Below are 16,575 nucleotides of genomic sequence, written 5' to 3'. Positions count from 1 at the left end.
TTCAGAGAGTCAGTGCAGACTTCACAGGCCGAATGGTCTCCTCCTGCACTGTAGGGATTCTATGAAATTCTAAGATAATTGGTGCGGTGGAGCAGTTTTAAGAGGTTTATAGACAGACACCGAGGCACCACTTATTTTGAGGTCTTATGAGTGCAGCTAAGAGGCTGGCAAAATCTGGGACGGTGGGCCAAGGGCTGCAGCAATCACAGAGAAGCCATTATATAATGCAACCTAAGACAAAAAGAACTCCATAGTACATACATTTATTTTAAAAATGTTTAATGAGCAAGGAAAAGATTTTTGTAAACACAACAAAAAAATAGTGGGTTATAGATGTCTGCACTGTACAGGCAGCCTCGTGCGAAACTGGGCAATTAATTGGCGTTTCCCCTTATGGGGCTGGAAATGGGAATGGCTATGAGTCTCGTGCCCACAGCCAGGGACTCAAGAATTCACCAGTGCAAATTTCACTTCCCACACCTTTGAGACTCGTAGCTAGTATTTCCAAGAAATGTGCCTTTGCTGCCCCCTCTGGACTGCAGTCTCTGGTGCTTCTTCCCCACCCCCATTGTTGCTCACAGAAGCTCCCTCAACACTTGCGTCCACACTATACAAATGTTTCTCGAGCCAAATAAGTTAGGGGAAAGAGATATCATTGCAGTTCAGTCAGGCCCATATTTCTTCAGTGTCGACAAACATAACATCTTCCAGTAGGGATTGCTGTACAGTACAAATTAAGATTGCAGATCCTTGTTGATCTCAGTCCAGCGTGCATTTCACCAAATGGATCTACTGGGAAATTCCTGGGCACGTGGTCCATTGCCACAGGACCTCCCTGAACTGGAGTGTCAAAAATACCAAACTAATAAAGTTATGCTTACAGCTCATGCCCGCTAGGGATGGGTTCAGACTGTCCCAAATCCATTTCACATGAGGTACTGCAAGAATGGAGACTAAGCCAGCCAATTAGAATAGATTTAAACTAAAGGCCTTTAAGATAAATCACAATGTAGAAGTGGGTTAACGATAAAACAAACGTCTTTATACCCTCGGAGCTGCTGGATGGTCACATTTCCACAGCACTGCTCAAAAAACCAGCCAGCATAACTTTTACAAGCACTTCTTTCTCCCAAAACACCACAAGGAACACTTCCCAAAAATCAGTTTATTTTATAGCAAATCTCAAGACATTAAAGTCCCCTTTTTATTAATAAATACAAAAAAGGCAAGTGGAAAAACCAATGGAAATGTACAATAACGTGGTGGAGGCAGGGCACACTTGGGGCTTCACTAGAGTTCGCTCCGTGATTTGGCAGCGAGGGGGGCATATTTGGGCATCAGATCAGTGATTTTCCGAATGAAGTCAGATTTCTCTGCGCAACCTTTACACGACTCGCCCCACTCTTCCAGGATCTTCTTCAGCTCCTTGACTCGCAGCTTCTTCAGATCAACCGTGCTCAGGTCCACTTGTTTGTCTGTTTCAGTACAACAGAAAGAAACAGATGGTCAGCAGCACTATCCTTTCCCAATACATGCCCTCCCACTATACAGTACTCAATTTGGGGGACAAATAATCTTGTGTAGGCTGGACCTTGAGGATTATCTCACTTTTCTGTGTAGGCACCCTACTCTACATGCTAAAACCTGGACTTTGCAATGTCTTCACACAAATGCATATTTTCCCTTACTGTTGTGTGATGCACGCCTGCACTGCACAAAGCCCCAATGGTTAAACAAAATTGTCTCCATCTTCAGCAAGATGCAGCAGCTTGTTGACCAAAGAAAGCATCAATGTTTGCAGCGACTTTGACAACCTTGGACCAGCCAAAGTCGACTTTTGAACAGCAGTCACTATCGTAATGTAGGGAATGCAATAGCTAGTCCTGAACAATAAAGAAATGAGATTCATTGCATTATCTCCTACTCTAAACATTACCCAGTAACTCAGACCACCCCACAAGGGTGGAAATGAGAGAAGTTGGGGGAAATAAAGGCTTTTGAAACCCAAACTTGGGGTAACCTAGCATTCCACAATATTCCCAGCCTGCTTTTGTTTCTAACTCTTGGTGTTTTGCACTATGGGTCTGAGCTCAATCATTGACTACACTGATTAATGAATTCTTAAAATGCTGCACCTTACTACCCTAGTAGTCATGTAACTGTGCTGATGACAATATCCCATTAATTCACCCTAATCTCCATTCACTGCGCCCTCGTTATAGATTATTACTGAGAAAATGGGGCCCACTCACCTGTGCTGATTTGGACACTGTTTAAAAGAGAGCAAGAACTGACCATTGAACACAGGTCTCGGAAGCAAATCTTGACTCAACAGCAACCATTGCAAACTAGTAAATCCCAAATTAGATGTCCCCAGAATTCACAGCCTTGAAAAAAGGCTGCAGCCGGGCTCAGCTGCTCCTGCGTATCTTTGGTCTCCTGGACCTTCCCAAGCTCCACTAACTTGGTCTGTGTCCACTTGTTAACAGTGAAGCAGAAAGCCCAGCCAGCAAAATAGATTCAATGCATTGTGAGCCTGCCCCTCCCAGACCCAACTCCGATGGACATCAGTCAAAGTCAAAAACACATTCAGGAAAGCTGGGATAAGATTTTTAATCAATTGTTAAAGACTGAATAGATGGCAGTCATCTGTGGAAAGCTTAAAGTGCGACCTTTGTTTTAGACAGAAATGATACTAGTATTTGCTTTACAGCTGTAAGCACAACTTAATAAAATGCATTGCGTGCCTCAACCTCTTCCACATTCTTGGATATTCTTAACTGATCAAAATCTATTACTCAGCCTTGAAATGTTCTTTTGTCTACAGCCCACTGGGTTGAACTCCAGATTTCCAATACCCTTTATTTGAGGAAATGCTTTCTGATATCACCCCAAACAGCCAGTTTTAATATTAAGGTTCTGTCTCCACCCCAACACCCTCCCCACCATCCTCAAATTCTGGATTTTCTCAGAGGAAATATAGTTATTCTCTACCCTTTCAAATCGTTGAACCATTTTGTATACCTTGATGAAATCACCCCACAATCCTCCAAACCAATCATTCAACCAACATTTTGCAATCAGTCTTCTTAATTTAACCATTCAAACACCTGCACTGGCCCTTACCATATTTCAGATCACAGATCTGACTGTCGGTCTTCTTCAGTTTTTCACAGATTTTATTAACTGGCACATGATTGCTCATGGGTCTGGAGACTTCTTTAACTATCTTGGTGGCTGCATCAGCCGTTGCACCGATGTAATAGCACTGGAAACACAGCATAAAGATGCATTAGTGGTATTTGCATTTCCCAGTTCTTCTCCCTTTCCAGGTTGCCCTGCTGTTTCAATCATTGACCACCACACTTCCTTCCAAGCTTCAATTATTGCAGCAGTCTTGGATACGGACACGCGTTCATCACCAAATTAATTGACTGATTGTTCAGAGATACAGAAATAAGCTGCCCCAAAATAAATCCACGGCACAATCCATAAGAGTAGGAAATATGTTGGATTTAATAAAGTCCGATATGACTAATGGATCCAAAATGCAAACAATTCAAAGGTCTTCGATCAATTATGTGATTACTGATCATCTAATATGAATTACTCACCATATTAGAGTTAAATTAAACATTTCCCATCTGCCAAGGTTTATTAAACTACTCCTGGAATGATCATGGAGAATAGTCGCACATTTGGCGGCTCCTGCTCGAGGCGTTTTTTTCGGATTTTTTCCCCGCTTGTAGGGTGGAAGTTGATGAAAAAATGTGCAGGGTAATTGGAGAAAGTTAAACTCCACTGGTGTAGCTGGTGGATGGATCCATGGACCAGACGTAAGGGAGCAGTTGGAGCAAAGTAACCTTTGTGCGCCACAGGTCAAGATGGCAGAGGGTAAAGGGCCTGTCCTGCCCAGTGGTCGATGGAGCAACTGATGGACTTCTTGAATGAGAAGTTCTGCCAACAGAGAAGGGAAGCCCAGGAGGACCTAGCCAGGGTGGTGGAGTTGCTGAAAGTGGGGATTGACCATGTGGAACAGAGGCTGGAGTCTCAGGGCCAGGCGATTCGGCAAGTGGAGGAGATGGTGGGGAGAGCACAAGGAGCAGCTTGCCTCGCTGGCGGCCGAGATAGGTGTGATGCGGGAGACTCAGAAGCGACTGAAGGAGAAGGTGGAGGACTTGGAGAATCGCTCCATGAGACAGAATTAGCAAATCGTGGGGATGCCTGAAGGCATCAAGGGAGCGGACGCCGGCACGTATGTAGCTAAGATGCTGGAGAAGTTGATGGGGGAGGGGGCCATTGATGGGCCCTTGGAGGTCAACCGAGCGCACAGGACGCTGATGCAGAAGCTGCAGGCGAACGAGCTGCCAAGGGCAAAGGTGGTGCGTCTCCACTGGTTCCTGGATAAGGAAAAGATATTGAGATGGATGAGGCTGGCGAGGAGGTGCACCTGGTAAGGAAATGAGCTGCAGGTGTGCCAGGACCTGGGACCTGGTAAAGAGGTGGGTCGTGTTTAAGTGGGTTAAGGCTGCCCTTTTTAAGAAGGGGGAGAGGTTTGGAATGTTATACCCAGTCAGCCTCTGGGTGACCTTTAACAATCTAGAACATTATTTCAGAATGCCAGAGGAGGCAATGGAATTTTTGGGGGTTAATGGACTGGCAGTAGAAACTTTAGAGGAGGTGTTTGTTTTTCTTGTCTTCTCTTTTGACGGTTGTTGGAGAACTTTTCTTTTGAGATGTATTGTTGGGTTTGGTGGCAGGGTGCTTGGGGAGCGTCGAGGGCAAGTGCACTTTTTTCTGTTTCTTTGTTGTTTATTACATGAAGGGTGAGAGTGGGGTTGGGGAAGGGAAATCAGTGGGGGGGTAGCAAGCTCAGAGGCCTTGGGCGGGGACTGGAAGGCAGGTGTAGCTGCTGTGGCTCAGGAAGAAAACGAGTGATGATAGGGGGCACCAGAGGGTGCATCTGGGGGAGCCCCGATAGGAGAAGTCAATGGGAGGAGGTGGCCTGGTGAGTGAATGCGTTCTCATCACGTGAAAGCGTTATTATTATCCAGTTCAAAGTAGTTCACAGGGCTCATATAACGGTGGCTAGAATGAGCAGTTTTTTCAGGGGGTGGAGGATAGGTGTGGGAGGTGCACAGGGAGCCTGCAAACCATGTCCACATGTTCCGGATATGTCTGAAACTAAGGAGGTTCTGGCAGGGGTTTCAGACATAATGTCCAAAGGTGCTGAGGGTAAAGGTGGTCCCGAGCCCAGAGGTAGCGATATTTGGGGTGTCAGAATATTTGGGAGTCCAGGGGGCGAGAGAGGCCGATGTCTTGGCCTTTGCCTCCCTGACAGCTCGGAGACAGATTTTGCTTGGGTGTAGGGACAGTGGGTTCAAACCTTCACCTGAAATTTGGGGGTCCTGTTGTTTACACTAACGCATACCAGACTGGTCCTCGAAGCAAAAAGTTCTGTTTTCACAAATGAGGACACAAATAAGATACCAGTAACTTTGGGGAATGCAGGATTTAGTGAGGGAGGGAGGAACTAAAGGTGATCAATATCAGTAGAGAAATGGTGTTGGGGAAATTGATGGGATTGAAGGCTGATAAATCCCCAGGACTTAATCATTTTTTGTATTCGTTCATGGGATGTGGGCGTCACTGGCATTTATTGCCCATCCTCGAGGCCAGGCAAGGGTGGCAGATTGTGTTCACCTGATTCACCTCATTTCCTGCAAGAGGTGTGTACATTGGTTTGGGGAGGGAATAGCAGGGTATTGGGGAGCAGGGAAGAAGGACTTCAACACTAAAGCAGTTTTTGGAGAGCTGTGAAATACCTCTGGATTTAAACAAAGTCAGCACTGCACTGTCCTTCACACACATGCTGGCACAATCTACCTCAGCACATCAAACTGAATTGCACATACAAGACATGACATTGTAAATTATCAACCACTTACAAATCGGTTCTCCTTGCTTTTGACATCTTTGCATGCCTGGATTAGATGTTCCTCTATAACGTCAGGAGTGAAGTTTATACCTTGTTCAGTCAGTGAGTTGTAAAACCGCTCCAGAAATGACAAACATACTGTTACGGAAAAAATAACTTTCATTATCATTTGGCTTAACACTTAAAAAAAAAATGCTCATTTAGCTGCCATTGGAAGAGGAGACCATTAAGCTGGAATTAACCCCCAGCATTTTGCTGGAAGGTTCCAGGTTTCTTTCACCCTTGGGGGAAAAAATGTTCCCCAATTTCACTTTGAACAGCCTGGCTCTAACTTCAAGGCTACGCACTCTTGTTCTCGATTTTCCAGTGGAAATAAATTCTCTCTATCGACCTTGAAGTGCCATTTTAAAAATGCCTCAAGTAAAAACTTCAAACTCCAAAACTCAACTGAATACAAACAAAGTTCTCACGATTCTGTTTTTTAAGTCCCAGTATAATTCTGCTGAATCTGCAATGCATCTCCTGCAAGATCAATACATCCACCCCACAACTAAATACAGTATTGCACATGGGGTCTGTACGTGGCAATAATAAGTTACAAGCACCACTTTCTCCCTTTTATAGTCTAGCTCAGCCAAAACTTTACTACCTGGGTACCAACTCATTCCCAACCCTGGTTATCTGCTCAGAATAAACTGTCAGTGCCCAAACTGGTGATCCTGAGCCGAGCCCCACGATCAGTAGGTGCCCCACTTCCAATCACCTCAAAACAATCATTTGGTTACCCCAGCATTGCCTCAGAGACCCTCAACTCCTTCAAAACTGGGCCATGTGTCCAATCTCACACACCCATTATCCCTGTCCTCAATTTCCAAGTACTTCATAAAATCCCCAAATTGATTGAATTCAAGCCTCTGATCTTTAAATCCTGTGCAATCTTCTCCAGCCCTATGCAAAAACTCACAAACCACAGAAAGAGACCATATCAGCTCTTTGAAGGACCCTTGTTTTTCTATCTCTGATCCACTGCACACCCACATTTCCCATTCAACAGTTTCTGCCACATATAGTGTTTACAACATGGAATCCCACGACTGCATCTCACCACACAGTGCCACCTCAATTATCTTTGAACCTGCCATTAATCACCATCCCAACTGTGAATGGACAACCTTCCAACTCCCAGCCCTGACCAGAATCTAGTAACAGCACAGGGCTACTTCACTCAACTCAAAAAAACACAATCGGGAACCGTCAACAGTAGGGAGGTCTCCAAATGACAGCCCTTTTGCAAATACTGGAAGCAATGAGCCAACAAAAATTATTGTAAATCCCGAGGTGAGTATATCAAGTGGAAAGTCTGCTTAAGTACTTTGACTTAATGCCCTTCACTCCAATTAAATAGCAAGGTGGTTAAAGCATATGGTTTACTTGCCTTTATTAGTTGAGGCATAGAATATAAGATCACAGAGGTTGTGATGGAGCTGTATAAAACGATGGTTAGGCCACTGCTGGAGTACTGTGTGCAGTATATCTGGTCAGCATACCACAGGAAGGAAAACATTGCACTAGAGAGGGTACAGAGGAGATTCACCAGGATGTTGCCTGGGCTGGAGTGTTTCAGCTATTAAGAGGGGGCTGGATAGGTTGGGGCTGTTTCCTTGGAGCAGAGAAGGCTGGGGGAGGACCTGATTGAGGTGTATAAAATTATGAGGGGCATAGACAGGGTGGAGAGGAAGGAATTTTGCCTCTTAAGAGGGGTCAATACCGGGGGGCGGGGCAGCACGATGGCGCAGAGGTAGCACTGCAGTCTCACGGCGCCGAGGTCCCAGGTTCAATCCTGGCTCTGGGTCACTGTCCGTGTGGAGTTTGCACATTCTCCCCGTGGTTTCGCCCCCACAACCCAAAGATGTGCTGGGTAGGTGGATTGAACACGCTAAACTGCCCCTTAATTGGTAAAAATGAATTGGGTACTCTAAAATTTATTAAAAATAAAATAAAAAATAACCATTGGGCGAAGATTTAAGGTAAGGGGCGGATGCGAGTAAAAACCTCTTCACCCAGAGGGTGGTGGGAATCTAGAACTCACTGTCTGAAAGGGTGGTAGAGATGGGAGCCCTCATAACATTTAAGAAGTGCTAATCAAGTGCTTGAAACACCACAGCAAACAAGGCTACGGACTATGTGCTGGAAAATGGGATTCGAATAGAAAGGTGCTTGATGGTCAACACAGACATGGTGGGTCGAAGGGCTTCTTTCTATGCTGTAAAACTCTGAAATACAGTTCCATGGACTAAGATACAGGACCAGGTTGAATCCAGAATTACTCTTCCACCTGGTGCCCAACAGGTTTCATTACTGTGTGATCATCCTCTGCATGCTAAAGAAATTTTGTAGTGCTTTTCACAGCTGTGGGACGTCCCAAAATGCTTCACACCCAAAGAGGTAATTTGGAATCAAATTGGAACATGAGACAATTAGCAGCCTGTTTAAACACAATAAGCAAATAAGACAAGTGACCAGATAATCTCATTGAAAGCACTGTGCCACAAGGAAACTGCCCCTCGTGCCCTGGACAACCACACGTGCACGAGGTGCTTCAGCAGCTGATGTCACTGCAGTTATCTATAAGGCTGGTAGATTCCTGGCGAGGACATGTTGGGAGGTGTTCACTCTGCAGCTTAAAGAGTGTGCAGACACGGGGGAATGGGTGACCCAGAGGGTGGTAAGGATCTGGAACTCCCTGCCTGAAAAAGGAGGTAGAGGCAGAAACACTTGCCGCATTTAAAAAATACTTGGAAATGCACTTAGAAGTGCTCTAACCTACAGGGACACCAGACCAATTGTTAAATTTTAAACTGTGATGGATAGATTATTGCTAATCAGAGGTATTGAGCGATATGGGGAAAAAACATGGTGTGGAGATAGGTTGCAAATCAGCCATGATCTCATTAAATGGCTTCCTTCTCTTCCTATCGCATGGATGAAGAGCTGCAAAGTGGGATTAGACTGGATAGCTTTCTTGGCCAGCACATACATGATGGAACAAATGGCTGCTTTCTGTGCTACAGGTTTTCTAAGCCCCTATTGTTTATGGGGTAGGTATTGGCTAGGACCACAGGAGAATTGCCCTGCTGTTTGTATAATCATAGAATTTTACAGTGCCGAAGGAGGCCATTCGGCCCATCAAGTCTGCACCAGCTCCTGGAAAGAGCACTCTACTTAAGCCCCAGCCTCCACCCTATCCCCACCTAACCTTTTGGACACTAAGGGCAATTTAGCATAGCCAATCCACCTAACCTGCACATCTTTGGACTGTGGGAGAAAACTGGAGCACCCGGAGGCATGCAGACACAGGGAGGAAGTGCAAACTCCACAGTCACCCGAGGCCAGAATTGAACCCAGATCACGAGTTGTGAGGCAGCAATGCTAACAACCACTGTGCCACCATGCTGCCTATAATGCCAAGTGATCCTTTAGATTCACTAAAGCGGGAAAAAGGTGGTCATTTAATATCTCATCTAAACGTTGGCAGCTGACAGTGTGGCACTCCTTCAGTGCTGCAATGTCAGCAGAGAGTATGTCCCAAGGATCTGGAGTGTGGCTTAAACTGGTGAAGAAAGTGCTGCCTTTGAGTGAAGACTGTCGCCTGAAATGACTCCTACGACGTAATGCTTCATTGGAATCATTATAACCACTATAGCTCACCGTATTTAAGGTGTACGTCGTCTGTGGAGTTTAACCCGGTCTGTGCCTTATCCAAAGCTTATTTTAAAGTGGGGGTACAGGGTCTCGACCAGAATCTTAAGGCTTAACTATCCAGGCTGGAGGTCAAACCCTTTCACTCTTCTGATTGGGATAGGTCGCCCAGAGATTAAACCAGGGACCTTCCCCATCGATTGGTGACGGAAAGGGATAAATTCCTTCATTGTCACACTCCAGCTTCAAGCAGGTACCAGTTGCCTGCCATCGGTATTGTACATGTATATCAAATTGCATGCACCACAACAGTGCAAAACATGCTGTACAAGATGTAGTCAGTATGTGTAATAATACTTGCACCTATCATTCAATTTAAACCAGCACAGCCGTCCCTATACGTTGGGAAGTGGGAGACTAATTTGAATCATAGAAAAAGATGGTGAGAATGAGGCCATTTGGCCTGTCAGGTCTGCATTGGCTCTTTTGTCAGGCAATTCAGTCAGTTCCACCTCCACACATTTTTCTGTATCCCTGTAATCCCCTCTTGTGAAAGGCAGGAAATAGGGACATTGTACAAAAAACATGTAATAATGTTTTAAAAAGTCTACTGTATCTGAATGCAGGGAGCAGTAACAATAAAGTAGACTAATTAACAGCACAAATTGGTATACATACACTGGTAGGGTATGATTGTCATTATGGAGACGTGGCTGCAGGGTGACCAAGACTGGGAACTGAATACCCCAGAGCACTTGATATTTAGACAAAAAGGAAAAAGGTGGGCGGCAATATTATTTGAGGAAGAAACCAGCACAATAGAAAGAGGATTTTGTGGAAGGGGTAGCAATCAAGCAGGATGATTTTGTACTGGATGGTGTCGAGCTTCTCAAGGTGTTGTTACAGCTGCAGTCATCCATGCAAGTGGAGTATTCCATCACACTCACTTGTGCCTTGTAGATGGTGGACAGGCTTTGGGGAGTCAGGAGACGAGTTACTCACCGCAGGATTCCTAACCTCTGACCTGCTCTTGTCTCCACGGTATTAACCTTGGGACATACTCTCGGCTGACATTCCATTGCAGTACCGAAGGAGTGCCACGCTAGTCTAGTTCAGTTTCTAATCAATGGTAACCCCAGGATGTTGATAGTGGGGAATTCAGCGATGGTAATACTATTGAATGTCAAAGGATGATGGTTGGACCTTCTGTTGCTGGAGATGGTCAGTACCTGGCACTTCTCAGCCCCAGTGGTTAGCATTCTATGGACATGGACTGCTTCAATATCTGAGGAATCACAAATGGTGCTGAGAATTGTGCAGTCATCAGTGGACATTCCCACTTCGGACCTCATGATGGAGGGGAGATCACTGATGAAGCAGCAGAGATGGTTGGACCGAGGGCATTATCCCGAGGAACTCCTGCAGTGATGCCCGAGGACCAACCATCAAAATAGGGAGAGGCGGCCATTCAAGCCTGATTCGATACCTTGTTCCCCTTGTCCCAAGTGCTACATATAAACTGCTTCTTGAAAATATACAATGTTCTGGCTGCAACTACTTCCTGTGGTAACAAATTCCATAGACTGACCACTCTCTGAGTGAATTCTCCTCATCTCAGTCATAGAATCATAGAATTTACAGAGCAGGAGGCCATTCAGCCCATCAAGTCTGCACCTGCCCTTGGAAAGAGCACTCTACTTAAGCCCATGCCTCCACCCTATCCCCAGTAAGCCCACCTAACCTTTTTGGACATCAGGGGCGATACCATTTGCCTTCTTTATTGCCTGCTGTACCTGCATGCATACCTTCAGCAACTGGTGTACAAGGACACCAATATTCCCCTCTCCTAATTTATGGCCATTCAGATAATAGTCTGCCATCTAATTTTTGCTACCAAAGTGGATAACCTTGCATTTAATCAAATTATACTGCATCTATCATTAATTTGCCCACTCACTCACTTGTTCAAATCACTCTAAAGGATCTCTGGAGGGAACACGAGTTCGAATCCCACCACGGCAGCTGGTGGAAATCAATTCAATTAATAAAATCTGGAAGTCTCACTCACGGTGACTGTTGATTGTTGTGAACCCCCCCCCCCCCGCATCTGGTTCAATGTCTCCTTTATGGGAGGGAAATCTTCCATCCTAACCCCTGTCTGGCCTATATATAGAATGCCTACAGTGCCGAAAAAGGCCATTAGGCCCATGGCATCAGCACCAACCCTCCAAAAAAGCACCCTACCTAGACACATTCCCCCACCATATCCCCGTAACCCCACCCAACCATTTGGACACTAAGGGGCAATTTAGCATGGCTAATCCACCTAACCTGCATATCTTTGGACTGTGGGAGGAAACCGGAGCAAACCCACAGACACAGAATGTGCAAACTCCACACAAGACAGCCACCCAAGGCTAGAATCAAACCCAGGTGCCTGATGCAGTGAGGCACCAGTGCTAACCACTGTGCCGTCATGCCACATGACTCTATACCCCACAGCAACGCGGCCAACTCTCAACAGCACCTCGGAGATAGGCTTGGCGACACACTCACTTCAAGGGGCAATTTTTAAAAATGCTAGAGAAATCCCCAGCACCTGAAATCTACATCCCAAGAGGTGACCATGAAAATAGTGGATGCATTGGCTGTCACCTTCCAAAATTCTATAGATTCTGGAACAGTCTTAAGAAAGTTAAGAAAACCTGTGATCAAGTCTCACTTGAGAGAGGTGTGTGTAAAATGTAAGCACAGAGGATTGGAGGAAAATCGAGCGGCAGATTGCACAGTGGTTAACATTGCTGCCTCACAGCGTCAGGGACCCAGGTTCAATTTTGACCTTGGGTAACTGTCTGTGTGGAGTTTGCACTTTCTTCGAGTCTGCGTGTGTTTCCTCCGGGTGCTCCGGTTTCCTCCCACAGTCCAAATATGTACAGCTTTGGTGGATTGGATATGCTCAATTGTCCCTTGGTGTCCAAAAGATTAGGTAGGGTAATAGAGAAGGCCAGGGCAGCACATTGGTGCAGTGGTTAGCATTGCTGCCTCACGGCGCCGAGGTCCCTGGTTCGATCCCGGCTCTGGGTTACAGTCCGTGGAGTTTGCACATTCTCCCAGTGTTTGAATGGGTTTCGCCCCCACAACCAGAAAATGTGCAGGGTAGGTGGATTGGCCATGCTAAATTGCCCTTAATTGGAAAAAATGAATTGGGTACTCTAAATTTAAATTTATTAAAAAAAATAATGGAAGAGTAGGCCCAGGTGGGGTGCTCTTCCAGAGGGTTGGTGCAGACTCAATGGGCCAAAGACTCCATTCTGCACTGTAGGGATTCTATGATATTGGATGGAGAATTAATTAGCAGAAAGGAAACAGTAGGAATAAATGGGTCTTTTTCAAATTGTCAGGTGGTGATCATGTAGGGATCAGAATTTGGACCCCAGCTATTCACAATATATATCAATAATTTGGATGAGGGAACCAAATGGAATATTTAAAAGTTTACTGACAACCTAAACTTTAGTGGAAATATGAATGGTGAGGAGGATGTTAAGAGGCTGCAAAGGTGATTTGAACAAATTGTGTTAATGGGTAAATGCATGGCAGATGCAGTATAACCTGAATAAATGTGAAATGATCCACTTTGTACAGAGAAACAGAATGGCAGAGTATTATTTGAGTGGTGATAGGTTGGGAAATGTCGACCTACATAGGAACCTGGATTTCCTGGTACACCAGTCATTGAAAGCAAGCATGCAGGTACAGAAATCAGTTAGGAAGGCAAATGGTATGTTGGCCTTCATTGCAAAAGGACTTGAGTAACACATAAAATAGGAGCAGGAGAGGAATATTCGGCCCTTCGGGCCTGCTTCGCCATTCAATATGATCATGGCTGATGTCCCAACTTTCCCCCAAAATAGGAGGAAAGATGTCTTACTGCAGCTGTACACAGCCTTGGTGAGACTACACCTGGAGCAGTGCGCGCAGTTTTGGCCTTCTTATACAAGAAGGATGTAATTACTATTGAGGGAGCACAGCCAAGTTCCATCAGACGGATTCCTGGGAAAGCAGGATTGCCGTAGTGGAGAGATTGGGTCAATTGGGCCATATTTACTGGAATTTAGAAGAGTGAGAGGGGATCTAATTGAAACATATAAAATTCTGATAGATTTGATGTGATGCGGATTTGTTATTTCCTCTGGCTGAAGGGTCTATAAGGGTGCCATATTCTCAGGATACAACATTGGCCATTTAGGACAGATGAGAAGTTTCTTCATTCAGAGGATGGTGAATTTGTGGAATTTTCTGTCGCACAAGGCTGTGGAGGCCAAGTCAGAGTATATTTGAGAATATAGATGAATTTCTAGACCCTGCAGGAATATGGTGTGGAGATAGAGGATAAGCTACAATCAGATTGAATGTTAGAGCAGACTCAACTGGGCCAGATGGCCTACTCTTGCACCTATTTTCTATGTTTCACTCCTCAGGGAATTCCTCAACAACATGAAGGGGCACTCACTGCTGTTGAGGACACTGAATGATCCATTTGAGGAAGACATCTGGTCAGTCTTGGAACAATTGGTCTCAAGATCCCTCATGGCTGAAGGTACAGAAGGCAATAGTCTACAGCAGCAGCACTCCCTCAACTAAATTCAACCACCCCATCCTCCCATATAGTCATAGAGGTTTACAACACAGAAACAGGTCCTTCGGCCCAACTTGCCTATGCCAGTTTTTAACCACTAACCTAGTCACAATTGCCCACATTTGGCCATATCCCCATCTTACCTATATAATTGTCTAAATGTGTTTTAAAAGACAAGATTGTACCCACCTCAACTACTGTCTCTGGCAGCTTGTTCCAGACGCTCGCCACTTTCCCCTCTCACCTTAAACCTATGCCCTCTAGTTTTAGACTCCCCTACATTTGGGAAAGATGTTGACTATCTACCTTTTCCATACCCTTCATTATTTTATAGACCTCTAAAGATCACTCCAAGCCTCCTAGGCTCCAGGGAAAAAGTCCCACTCCATCCAGCCTCTCCTTATAACTCAAAACCATCAAGTCCTGGTAGAATCCTAACAAACCTTTTGTGCACTCCATTACTTCCCGATATCCTCCATTACCACCCCCCCATACCCTCCATTACCACCACCCCCCCCATACCCTCCATTACCACCACCCCCCCATACCCTCCATTACCACCACCACCCCCCCATACCCTCCATTACCACCACCACCACCCCATACCCTCCATTACCACCACCACCACCCCATACCCTCCATTACCACCACCACCACCCCATACCCTCCATTACCACCACCACCACCCCATACCCTCCATTACCACCACCACCACCCCATACCCTCCATTACCACCACCACCACCCCATACCCTCCATTACCACCACCACCACCCCATACCCTCCATTACCACCACCACCACCCCATACCCTCCATTACCACCCCATACCCTCCATTACCACCACCCCATACCCTCCATTACCACCACCACCACCCCATACCCTCCATTACCACCACCACCACCCCATACCCTCCATTACCACCACCACCACCCCATACCCTCCATTACCACCACCACCACCCCATACCCTCCATTACCACCACCACCACCCCATACCCTCCATTACCACCACCACCACCCCATACCCTCCATTACCACCACCACCACCCCATACCCTCCATTACCACCACCACCCCATACCCTCCATTACCACCACCACCATCCCATACTCTCCATTACCACCACCACCCCATACCCTCCATTACCACCACCACCACCCCATACCCTCCATTACCACCCCATACCCTCCATTACCACCACCACCACCCCATACCCTCCATTACCACCACCACCACCCCATACCCTCCATTACCACCACCACCACCCCATACCCTCCATTACCACCACCACCACCCCATACCCTCCATTACCACCACCACCACCCCATACCCTCCATTACCACCACCACCACCACCCCATACCCTCCATTACCACCACCACCACCACCCCATACCCTCCATTACCACCACCACCACCCCATACCCTCCATTACCACCACCACCACCCCATACCCTCCATTACCACCACCACCACCCCATACCCTCCATTACCACCACCACCACCCCATACCCTCCATTACCACCACCACCCCATACCAAGAGAAAATGCTGGAAAATCTCAGGTCCAGCAGCATCTGTTGGGAGAGAAAAGATGACCCGTTGTCAGTCCAGATCACCCCCCTATATCCACCATCACCACCACTATATCGTCCATCACCCCCTCTATATCCTCCATTACCTCCCATACCCTTCAATTCTTCTCCCAATTCTACATTACCTCCCCATCACTACCTTCACATTCCCCTTCCTTCAGTGCCTCAGACGGCGCCACCAAAAACACGAAAGCCGCAGCCACACCGCTCGCCAAGAGCATTCCGCCCATCTTCAGCTCCAAGTACACCAAAGCCGCCCCAGGTATCGGCCAGTAGCACACCCCTCAGTGCAACCAAACCAACGTAACCCGCTCCTATTGGACGACGTTCTCCGTTGACATGGCCCCGCCCCTCACGTTCTCCACGCTGATTGGTTACGTTGGAGGTCATTCAGCTGACGACAGTGAGCGGCCCGCGATCAGGTTCGGTTACGCCCGGTGAAGGCTCCCAGCGGCCAGTTGGCGGCTCGCGATTGGGCGAGGGGAAACCAGCCAATCGGAATCATCCACCAAGTAACCTCAAAGTAGACGTCACTTACTGGAGACGAATTACAGGGCGGGGCCTGACCACTCGGCAAACGTTTGCGGGGCCAAGCAGTGGAGTGGGGCGGAGCCAGAAATGGGCGGGGCCAGGACCAGGGACGGGATCGGGGTCATCTCGGGGCGGGGCCTTTAGGACATGAGCGGGGACACTAAGGGGCGGGGTTT

The 16,575-nt window shown here is 46.6% G+C and overlaps 1 protein-coding gene across 1 annotated transcript; it reads right to left on the bottom strand.

Annotated features, from left to right (window-relative positions):
- Nucleotides 1-262: 262 nt before the first annotated feature.
- On the bottom strand, nt 263-16,186 carry manf (mesencephalic astrocyte-derived neurotrophic factor). The gene is made up of 4 exons (XM_072472055.1): nt 16,008-16,186; nt 5,949-6,076; nt 3,127-3,268; nt 263-1,475 (listed from the first exon to the last, which is right to left on the bottom strand). Exons 1-4 carry the CDS (start codon nt 16,096-16,098, stop codon nt 1,291-1,293), a joined length of 546 nt encoding a protein of 181 aa, XP_072328156.1. The 5' UTR covers nt 16,099-16,186; the 3' UTR covers nt 263-1,290.
- Nucleotides 16,187-16,575: the final 389 nt, after the last annotated feature.

The sequence above is a fragment of the Scyliorhinus torazame genome, chromosome 13 (genome assembly GCF_047496885.1).
Source record: "Scyliorhinus torazame isolate Kashiwa2021f chromosome 13, sScyTor2.1, whole genome shotgun sequence".
NCBI lineage: Eukaryota > Metazoa > Chordata > Chondrichthyes > Carcharhiniformes > Scyliorhinidae > Scyliorhinus > Scyliorhinus torazame.
This window is presented reverse-complemented; position numbering and strand designations above follow the sequence as displayed.

Coding starts and splice junctions, on each gene's coding strand:
- manf (XM_072472055.1), bottom strand. CDS start 16,098: ATGGGCGGAATGCTCTTGGCGAGCGGTGTGGCTGCGGCTTTCGTGTTT. Junction 6,077..16,007: donor GAAGGAAGGGGAATGTGAAG/GTAGTGATGGGG, acceptor TTTCCGTAACAG/TATGTTTGTCATTTCTGGAG. Junction 1,476..3,126: donor GATCTGTGATCTGAAATATG/GTAAGGGCCAGT, acceptor GTACTGAAACAG/ACAAACAAGTGGACCTGAGC.